Raw genomic sequence first — 11,695 nt, 5'->3', positions numbered from 1 at the left:
AGCTTGAATTCTTCATAACCTCTGAATAGTGGGTGACCCAACGGGTTACGGGTTGTCTAGTTACCTATATTTCGCAAAATTGGACTTTTTACGCTTTCATTTTATGGACTTCAAGGAGAGTATAGATGGCACAGAATTTTCTTTAAGGCGTGATTTCTTAGACCCAGGGCATAATATGAAGCCATCTGAGGTGAAATGTAATGAGCACATTCTGGAAAGTGCTGTTGAATCCAGATCTTGCGATGTGCTGCTTGTATTCAGTATAGCAAGAGGGTCTTTATTTCTCGCTTGGGGAAATTACAAATGAAAATAATATTTAGGAATACATCTGTTGTGTACTAAGTTACAAGAGTATCATTCCATTGCCCTAAATAAAGTAAAACAGTGCTATGGTCCTATGAACAGGGAATTATTGTATTTATTTTACTATAAATATACACTTACAATTTTATTGCGTTTGTTTTACCACTAGACTTAATTTTAACTAATTATTGTAGCACTAAGAAATAATTGTTGCCTAATTTCATTGTAACACGGTTTTTACTGACTGGCGAAGGGCGTTTGCTCGAAACTCGCACAAATTAGAAAAAGTATTCATTTAGATGTGTGTCAATATATTGTTACGACAGCGGAAGTCACGTGACGCTAGTAACACGTTATGATATTCTCGAAGGTTCTTGAATGCTCGAGTGTTTACTAGATGTGCGGTATTCTTGTATATAAGACCGTCAAGACGGCAACAACAGAACTGAATTGCAGACAGAGATAGAGACAGACAATTGAGTCAAGCGCGTGAATCGTTCGTCGTGAATTATAGCGTTTGTTTAAGTTATAGCGTGACTGTGAAAATTATGTGTATTGCAAAGTTGTATTCAGAAAGAATAAACCAGTTTTATTTAAGAAAGGACTTATATCGCTAAAATTTCTTCGGAAATAATTTTTACGGAAAATTAACTAACGACCAGAGACGTAACAATATTTAAGACGACCCAGTAGGCCTAAACCTAATATATTTGCCTTTAGACCTATACGTATCAATAAAGAGCCCATTTCTGTATTATTTGCTTTATCACTAGCTCATCGTTGAAGAAAAAAATAAAAAGATCGCGTCAACTGCTCTCAATTTAACAGGTAACCACTGAAAATCATAGAACTATAGATTTTACGCAATCATCGAGTGTCGTTTCCTATATTTTTTTCTTAGAAAATGGATGTTAACGAAAAATATGACTTTACTTTCAAAGATAAACAGACAATAACTGTCAAATATATATCAAACAACAAAGATAGCTTCATAGTCTTAACAGCATAATATGGGAAGGCAACATTTTTACCCTCGTTTCTCCGCGGTTCCACCCACAATACATTGAGGCTAGTTGTTCTGGTTTGACGTTCGACACTGGATGTATTCAGACGTTAATGTAACGATCGGAGATATCCAGAATACATCGACTGAATTCTTCGCTTTATCAAGCCCTCGTAAATCGATCGTAGTTAGATAAAGGGTACTGAATCATTCTCGTTAGTGGCCATTAATTTATCTCCAAACGTGCTGCAACGCTAACTAACACAGTACTGGGCTATGACTCAACCATCGTAAATTCTATTTTAACTTGATAATATGCACAATTATTTTCTATTAATATTATTATGCCTATTATATGATACCATGGTAATGCGCTATTCTCTTAACACCACCTCTGCATGTGCGTCCAACCACCATAGAGAACGCTATTACCACATAGAAAACATGTTTTTTCTTTGGCTTGAATATATATATATATATATATATATATATGACTTGAATATTTTAAGCTTTTTGGTTAAATCTAAACTCCTCATTGATATCAATTTCAAAACTTTCAAAATGAAACAGTCAAATATTTCACAAACACATTTCAACTGTCTGAAATATCAAATTAAATTTATCTAAACCATGGATGGTAAAGGTGGCGCTTTTATCTTTTGAGCTTCTTTTTTAACTGAGGTTAAGGAAACAAGCATGTAATAAAATTTTTGTTTTATTAAATCATACTTATTATATTTCGGGTCTAAAATGGCACTCGACGTAAAAACGTTTGTGCTCGATAACGGAGCTTATACAGAAAAATGTGGGTACAGCACCCAAGCAGAACCCAGGTGAGAATATTGTTTTGTAGTACGTTTGCTAGTACTCGTTGATAATGTAATATTAAGAAAGATGAGCAAGCTGTGTCTGGTTACTAATACCATATACTACTAGTACTGACCAGTTATTGTAAAATAGTTGACGTTATGGAAAGCAAAACAGTGTATTTCTCTTGGTATGTTCCGTCAGGCGTTTCAATTTCAGTGAAACTTTTATAACCGGTATGTTCGTGCCCTTCATTTGTTTCTTTTATTTTTGTTGAAAGTAAGGCAAAACAACAACATATAATTCGGAAGGTAAACCTATATTTGTAAAATTTTTAAAACTAAAAACATTGCCACAAAATGTTTGATACTCTACAGTAGTTACAGCATTACACGTACAGCTTATTCATTAATTATTTTACAGTTTCACAGTTACTAAAAGTCGTTGTAACTGGTACAACTTAGGAATCTCATTTGCTCTCTGGCCTTACCCTCCCATTTATTTTCAGTTCAAGGTTTTAATTGTGCCCTATTTCTCTGAGTTTTCCAAAGTAAATGTATTAGTGATTCTATTATATAGCTTATGAAAGCACCCCCACCCTTTTCTGTAAAAACAAGGTGTTTAAGAAAATTTACCTCGTAAAGAAATAAAATATATTTTTTGTGTTGGTGACATATATTGCCAAGTATATATTATAAATGTTCTGTTTGAACCATTCATTATACTTGTCCATTATAAGTATATTATGACATTATTATATATATATATACCAACATGATTTGCATTACTGCAACAAAAGTAATACAATTTGTATGCCTTGAATATGAGCACCTATAAGTAATAGTATAATACCAAAAGAGTATATAATACGTTTATAATTTTTATGTTGTACATTAAGATTTAAGCTGTATGATGCAGATACACCAACCTACCAATGCCACCAAATGCTAACAACAGCCTGGCCATGATCTTGGCCACAGGAAAGTGAACTATGCACACCACAAAAAGGGAATGATTCTCTGAAATGGCACTCTCTAGAACTTAGATTTATATTGCTGACAAACTTTGAAAACCAGTACTTTTAGTTTTTATGACATGACATTTCCTGTTTCCCAAACTTTAATAAGATACTTTTATACAAGAAAATTTATTATGAAACTTTTAATGTTTCTTACAATAACTGATCACATATCAATGTAGTGCCTGGCGAAAACTGAAAATTATGAGTTATTTTAATTTCATGAAGACCCACCAGCATGTTTTATAATTTTAGAAGTTAATGCACTTTTTTTTCTCAATAAAGCTAGTTCACTGCCACTGCGACATTGTAGGTTAATTTGGATAAATTATTTAAACTGTGAATCTTCCAGATGCTGTAATCTTTATATGGTAATCCATCAGGATTAAGAATATAAAATTCTAGATTAAAATGAGGTTGGATTTGGTTCTTCATTGTAGGTGTTGTTGTGAAGAAACACCAAAGGTGGTTCCACAAATATCAGAAACTTTTGTTTTCATTGTGCACAAAACTTCTAAAAATAGAAGTGAAGAGCTGATCAAAACAAAAATAATGGAATGATAAAAGATAAAAGTGATATTTGTAAGGTTTCCTTTGCAGGTGATCAACAACAAGTGTCCTGTTTCAAATCAAAACTGAAATTATAACAACTCTACCCTAATTTTTCTTAGCTTGGCCTGGAGCCCAATTAAAATTAAACCGTATCAATACCATAATGTACATATGCTGTGACCATTCTGAATTCCAATTTTAGCATACATAGTCAGATATACAAAACTAAGTTTTAAAAAATTTAACTTTACAAAGTAAACATATGAAATCCATATATATGTATGATAAATCCAAATTTGTAATGAAATTGAAATACTACATTAAACCAGTACATAAAAATAAAAACCAAGATCACATACAGAATGTGAACTGATATCTAAAAATAATCAACAAATATCAGTTGCTGAAATACAAAAATTGTACAAGATTAACATTTTATATAGGAAAATAAAGTAAAATTCAAATTGTACTTTAAAAATATCCTGAAATTACTGTGTCATGTACAAATAAATAAAATGGAGAATTAGAGTCCACATAAAATAACCCTGAACTCAAACATCTACCTGACCCAAGATTCCTTGCTTATCAAGAAAGCAATCTAGGGTCATGATTCTCACACGATCTTAAAAATCAGGAAATATTTGGGAATTTCATTTAACAGTTTCTCCTTCTGGAAATATTTGGGAATGTTTTGAACAACTTGGAAAATCTATATAGAATTTAGAGAAAAAAAAAAGTGTTTAAAAATCTAAGAAACTGCAGTGTTGTGTACTTTTAATTTCCAATGTTATTTCATCTACTCATTGGACAATAAGCATCGATTAGCATCAGTTGCAGCATTTTGTACCAATGGCACACTGCACAATGTGTGTGCCATTCATCTGTGTGCAACTTGATCCAATCAGAAAGCCCATAAACGAGAACTATGCCATAATAAGATGTTTATAAAGTTGTGTTTGTGACTCATCAGCCAGGCTAGGGATGTGTTAATTTTAATCACATATTTGTGAAGTAAGTTTCGAAACTACTATTACCATGCTTAGAGTGGTATCCCTTGTTGTTTCTGTTCTGACAGTAGAAATAACCAAATTGCTTGAAACTTACAACCAACGTACTAAATACTTAAATGGTATTTAGTTTTGACTTAGAGTTATATAATTTGATTTAGTTTTTCTATCATTTTTAATCTTGTGAAATGTCCAAATTTTGTTGTTAACATTGCCTTGAAAAAAAAAAATCCAAAATGTGTTTTTTTTTGTTATACAATTTTGATTTTTTAGAAATACTTCCATAATCTCATTTTAATTTCCAAAGAAGCTGCCTAACTACAGAATACTGAACACAACGTAAGGGCTTGACATCGAACAAGTCAACTAAAGGCATACAATCAAAAACTTCACTACTACTACAAGTGCAAATTCTGTCTTTAAATATGCACACAATAACTTAATTTGAGACACACTTTAAAGCTCATAATAACATTGAGGATATTTTCTGTTATATTAAACTCTTTAACTCTTGCTTTTTATTTTGTACTCTTTATCTTTTTATTAACAATTTTTGATTAAATTTATTCAGAAAATAAAAATTGAAGATGATATAATGTTACTATTTTCTGATTTATTAAGAGAATGGAGTTTTACATTTATCAAAATATGCTCTATACTCTGCAGCCTATACAATCTATACCTCACCAGTCAGAATTAACTTTTTATTCAAATCTGACTTCAAACTAACAAAATAAATATAAATATTAAGAATTGTAAAATATTTTAATGAAAACCAGTTCTACAATCTGTATGAATTAAACTTGATAGTAATATTTTCAAAATCTGTTTAAAAAATCATCATAATTTTTAAGAAAACAGTAGTTTTACAAATTACAACTCACACACTATACAGGTCACTTTTAAATATCAGTTAGGCAGTTTTTCTGGTGAGATACATAAGATATCTTTGAACAAAGATCTAGTCCATATATATATTTATTTATAGCACTGATGAATATTTATGATCAATGTGCAGGTGCTTCACACGTGTACAAACAGTTCAGAATATGAGGTTAACATTTCTTAAAATCAGTAAACAGTATATTTGACACATTTTGAGATGAATTGTAATGAAATAGTGAAAATTACACTTGTATTGAGTTTTTATGTTCTAAAAACTTGCTAATATATGACTAACCAGCATAGTTGATCATAGAGGATGTGACAAAGCATAAGTCCAGACTGATATATGTGGTTCGGGGTGAACCTCATTTTCACAACTGTCAGATTCAAGTTGAAAGGTCATAGAGTTATGTATAGTCATTTTTACATAATGAAACCTATTTATATCAACAAAATGGCAAGATTCCATTCATTTTGAGCAAACAAATAATAGGCATTTGAATGAAACTTCTAAAATAAGATGCAAATGTTTTTGGTGCATTAATTTTTGGAACACGTGGATTAAGCTAAAAAAACCATTGTTTATCATTTAAATAAGCAGTTGCTACTATGACTTTTGTTCCAGTATTACCCTTTCTTGTTAACAGATGCTCAGATGAAAAAGAGACTTAAGTGGCTTGATTTCTGATATACAATGATGAGTACATGTGTAGTAATCAACCTGTAAAGTTGAATTATTCATGGATTTCAAGGATTCTGGTGGAAATGTGGTTTGAATATTATATCAAGTGATAAGGTTACTCTTGGTGTTTAAAGAATACGGTGCTCTTTATTAACAGAAAATTGTAGATGAAAGAGAACAAGAATCTTTCAGGTAGATAACAATAAAAACTGACTTAGTTTAAAATAGCAAAAAAATGAGGATGAAGGTTGAATAAATGTAACTTGAGAAATATTTTCTAAAGGGTAGTTAACAGGAATTTATTATATTCACTGATTAACAGAATCACAAGCACTTGGTTTAGGACAGAAAATGATCAACTTTCAGTCATGAAAAAATTAACCAAGCATTAGGTTAAGGACAGAAAGTTACCAATGTCTAGTATAATTAATGGTTTTCCCACCACTAATAACTTTGGCATGTGTAAGTTTGAGTGTAACTTTGGAAATGTAAGCATTTTTTATTTTTAGTTTATAGAACATGGTTAATAGGTTAATGTCCGTGTAGAGATCAAATGATTCTACTGATAATAAAGTTGTGTTGTATGATTGTTACGTGTTAAGTTTGAGAGTGGTCTTTGTAGTTCATGTATCTTTTAAAATTTTTATAAACTGAAAGGTTGTGCTATTACAAGGTCATTTTTATATTTTTCTAGCTGTTCTAAAAAATCAAGTACTTTTTGTATGAGTAAAAATTAATTCTTGTGTACTTCCTTACGAGTACATATTCTTGATTTAAGCTGACCATTACTGAAACATTAGTGGAGTTAAAACATAGGATTTTTGTTTTGTTATACTTTGAATAACTGTTTGAACTTTCAGGCTCAATAGAAAAGTTCAGGTTTAACATTAAACTTACTATGATTTTAAGCGTTGAATCAGTAATGTAGCAGTTTTTTCATAAAATGGAATAACATATTGTAATAATGTAATAAATAATCCTCAACCAGTTTTGAGTTGGCATATGGGGATTATTTTTTGTTTTAAGTGCAGCTGTGTTTCATCCTACAGGATGTAATTAGAACTCTTTATTGAATGAAACATACCTCTTACAGTATATATTTACAGTTTTGAGTTGGTAAGTGAAATGTTTTATTTTTCTATTTTAAGAATAATTGTTTCATCATAAAGATTTATGTAGAACATTTTATTGGATAAAATATAGCTGTTACACATACTAGGGGAGATTGAGGATTTATTCGTATATTTCTTTATAAAATTAAAATATTAAAACTTATATAATATTAAAATATGGTTTATTAACTCCATTTTGATGGTCAGTTTATTAATACATATTGATAACAAGGTAATTTGACTTAATTTTTAATGTAACTCTGTAAAAGGTCATGGCATGCACACTTTGACCTACTCATAGTGAGAGAGTCCAACAGATTGTCTGTTGAATAATTCAGAAGAATAAATTAGTAGCATCATTGCTTTGTATACTTCATATCCTATATAAACATATCCAATCTAGTGAGTAAAAGATAACTCAAAACATCATAACATTATTTATTTATCAATATTAAGATTAAGAATTACAAAAATTAAGTCAAAATGTTATGTTACTCAGTGAATAATCTGCAACCTGCTTTGAGTGGCCTGTTTAGTTTATTTTCCACTTTAAAAGAATTGTAACATTTGTTCTCTAGATTTTTTCTCTTATCTAATTTACCTACCACCCCTCTCTTAAGTAGAGAGTTTAACGTAAATTTCTCATTATAATATAGATATTACTAAAGCAAAGTCTAATTTTATAGCCTTCAATCTTCTTTGTGTACAAAGTCATAAACTAGAAAATATCTTTCATCCTCTTTCACAAATTGCCTATAATTCTCTCTGATGCTTACTTTATGGTTAAAAGGTTGATCACATTGTCCAATCTGTACAGAAAGAGTTAAGGTATCAACAATGGATATGAAGTCTGATCTACCATATGAATCACCTTTTGTCACTGAGTTATACCAGTTTCAGGGGATTGCACACCTTATCACTATCTTAAATAGCTTGTCTGCTGATTAATTTGGAAGAATAAATTTGGAGCATAAATGTTACATATTCTTCACATCCAGTATAGCTGTAGGTTCACTTTAGTTTGAAATAGTGATAAGGAATGGAATTCCCTGAAACCAGTTCAACTTGATAGAAGGTGAATTGAATAATAGATTGGACTTCATATTTATGTTACAAATTGTGATTATGAATTTTTGTAGTTTGAGTTACTATACCTGTTTAATAGTTATTTCTGTTGTACATAGTTTATTGAAACTGTAATTTTTGATTCACTTGATTATTTGTAAGTATGTAAACTGTTACTCTTTACTTTATTTCAAACATAAACTAAAACTGTATTTCAGAATCATTCCAAATTGCATTACAAAGGCTAAAAGTGAAAGAAGGCGCCCATTTATTGGTGACCAAATTGATGACTGCAAAGACATTTCTGGTCTTTTCTACATTCTGCCTTTTCAAAAGGTTTGTAAAAATTAAAGTAAAATACAAATATTGGAATATTTATGTTTCATTTGTTTAGCTTAGGTTGAATATTTATTGATCAAGTAATGTCAAAAATCTCTTGACTTTCTCATTCATTTTTTGAAATGTTTATGCTAGATTTGTTGTTGAATTAATACAGCTTACTTTGATCAATATGAAATGTTATTGATGTTGACTAGAAGCTAATTATTTATGTTTTCAGTTCCACAAAAAAATGTTTTTTTGTATTTTATACTCCTTGTGAAATATTTCCCAAAAGGTTTTTCTGCTTCTTGGCAAGAACTAGCAGAGATAAGAAGAGTTGAACTCATGTGAAGGTGTAATAAGAGGACCTTCAATTAACTTGAAAAAGTCCTCAATTGAATGCTGGATGCTCTAAGAAAAGCTTTGCTGAGCTTTACACTGTTTCTAACAATCAAGAAGTCGAAATTGTGAACTGCTCCATTTAGGACTGCTGATAATGGGAGACACAGTCTTACAGATCAGCTGAGATTGAGGATAATAGTGGAAAGTCCAAGAAGATGTGGCTATGCTGAGGCCTCCATTAGAAAAGAGTCAATGGACTTTCATACTGGCTCTACTGTCATTTACACAGAATGACATAAACAATGTAAATTTACTCTTGCTATAACTGGCATAACTGCTATAATCAAAAACCAAAAAACATTTGATATTTATTTGGGAGATTTTAGAGATTATGCAAATGAAATTTGACAATTTTCAGATGAAGAAAATTATTTTAAATCTTATTATGAAAATCACTTTGCACTCAGAGAAGTCAACACTCTGACTCCATATATTCACGAACAAAGTTTTAGTAAAAATACATAATTAAAAATCTGATTTTTTGTATAGAAAAAGACTTCTAATGTTCACTGAAAGCTTGCCAAATTTCATGAAAATACACGAAATGTATAAAAAGTTATAGTGTGGAAATTCTGATGGTTACTTTAGAGTTACAAGGTCGGTCACATTGACTGAGCCTGTAGCAAGGAGATTAAACTGTTTTGCCAAGCAGTTACTAAGACTTCCAGAACCCAGTAACAAATGATATTTATTTTATATGGTCCATTATTAGGTGCTATGGATAGTGAATAGGGTCATTTACTGGATGATATTTAAGGCTCGTAAATATGGTTACCACATACTTAACAGTGTATGTTGATGAGGTGACAGGTTGTCACTGTAAAACATACCCCAGCATGATAGCAACAACTGAGAAGACATTTTGGTTGTTAACTTTGTGGAGATATTCCTTTGTTAGTCCAAACTACATCACTTGAGCATCAGAAATTGAGTATGTCTGAAACTGTGCTAGTGGCAACACATTTTGAGGTAGTAGCTAGAACTAAGATGATGGAGAGAAAGAAACTTGCTGCTTTAGATAAAGTTTCAGTAGCTCTAACAAAGACATAGCACCCAAATGTGCTGACCCTAAGTTATGGGAAAGCACAGCAGATAGTGACACTCCTGCAGATGTTATATGACAACTTGTTTCAGCCTGAATGGTTGCCAACCAGGTGTCAGAAACACCTCAAACCTGAGACTTCATCTATACTGAAGTTACAGATGGGGAGATATCTGGAGCCACAAAGAAAAATGAAAAGACATTTGTTTTAACTTTAAACAATATGGTTATTGGTATTATAGGTGTCATTTCCATGCATTTAACCTCTCGAGGTGGATTCCTGTATGTGGTGAAGGGACCTCCCAGAGAAGGTTGTGTATTTTCAGTTTACCTCCTCTTGGATCTGAAAATCCACCCATATGTTTTTTGTGTGGTGTCCCATAAAGAAGAGGAGAGGATCCTGGTGGTTTAGGGGTGTCATTGATGGGTCAGTTTATATTTGTGGCACTTCAACATATGACTTTGGCCTTGAATTCCTGTAGACGGGTGTCCTTGGAGTAGCTCTCCCTAGGTCAGCCAGCCGGTCCTGGTCCTGTTGGGTTAGGGTGAACAAAGTGCCAGTGTTGGATGTTCTTAACAGGTGTTGTGGGCAATGTTTCTAATGCTGGTGTTTGGGTATAGTGCCCATGAAATCATGTCATACTAACATTGTCAATGTGTAGTATTTTAGTGCATCCCCTCATAGGGCTTCATGGTGGGTGGGGTCAGTGGGCATTGAAGTTTTTCCATTTTTATGGATGCTGCACCCAGTGCTTCAAAAAAAGATACAAAAACTCATTGATAGGAAAGTGACCATGTTTGGAAGACTGTGAACAGCAGTCACTACCCATTCTCTTTCTGTACCTCATTTTTATATTCTACATTCATTGTCTGGCAAACATTTTGGTCAAATGTCTCTTTTTATTCAGAAGGGATTAGAGGGGCTTGCTAGCTCTCTGAAGTTATTTAATAAGCTATGTTCTGGGAATATCTTGGTGGAAACATCTATGTTAAAACACAGTGAGCTCCTCTTGAAATCCAGGGCCATTGGGGATATACTTATCAAGGTTACTTCCCATGCTATTTTGAATTTCTCATGAGGAGTTATCATTGCAAGGGACTTAAAAAACATCCCAGAATTGGAGATCCTTGTTGGTTTCTCCAGCCAATCAGTTTCTGCTCTGCAACATATCTCTACTCCTAAATATGGAATTATGCTGCCTACCAATGTTCTTGTATTGATGTTTACATTGCCACATCTGCCTGCCACTGTCAAGGCATGTTATCTGAACTTATATTCCTAATCCTCTCTCAGGTGTTTCCAGTGTCAGTGATCTGGACATTCAGAGGCATCTTGTCATGGATCTTTGACATGTTTTTGTTGTGATGGCAAAGACCATGATGCATACGAGTGTCAACTGGACCCTCACTGCGTGAATTGTTGTGGTTCCCACCTCTCATACTTTTGTTCTTGCCCTAGGTGGATGGAGGAAAAAAAGAGGAACAATATTTACATG

At 32.2% G+C, this 11,695-nt stretch overlaps 1 protein-coding gene across 1 annotated transcript in view; it reads left to right on the top strand.

The window, feature by feature from the left end:
- Positions 1-1,980: 1,980 nt before the first annotated feature.
- LOC106464308 (actin-related protein 6-like) overlaps positions 1,981-11,695 on the top strand; it is a 49,213-nt gene continuing 39,498 nt past the window's right edge. Inside the window, exons 1-2 of the mRNA XM_013924438.2 lie at positions 1,981-2,139; positions 8,653-8,770. Of these exons, the coding sequence (XP_013779892.1) occupies positions 2,057-2,139; positions 8,653-8,770 (201 nt within the window). The 5' untranslated portion in view covers positions 1,981-2,056. The remainder of the gene's footprint in view (positions 2,140-8,652; positions 8,771-11,695) is intronic.

This window comes from Limulus polyphemus, unplaced genomic scaffold (assembly GCF_000517525.1).
Source record: "Limulus polyphemus unplaced genomic scaffold, Limulus_polyphemus-2.1.2 Scaffold1616, whole genome shotgun sequence".
Lineage (NCBI taxonomy): Eukaryota > Metazoa > Arthropoda > Merostomata > Xiphosura > Limulidae > Limulus > Limulus polyphemus.
Note: the sequence above shows the minus strand (reverse complement) of the source record. Positions and strands in the feature narration are given on the sequence as shown.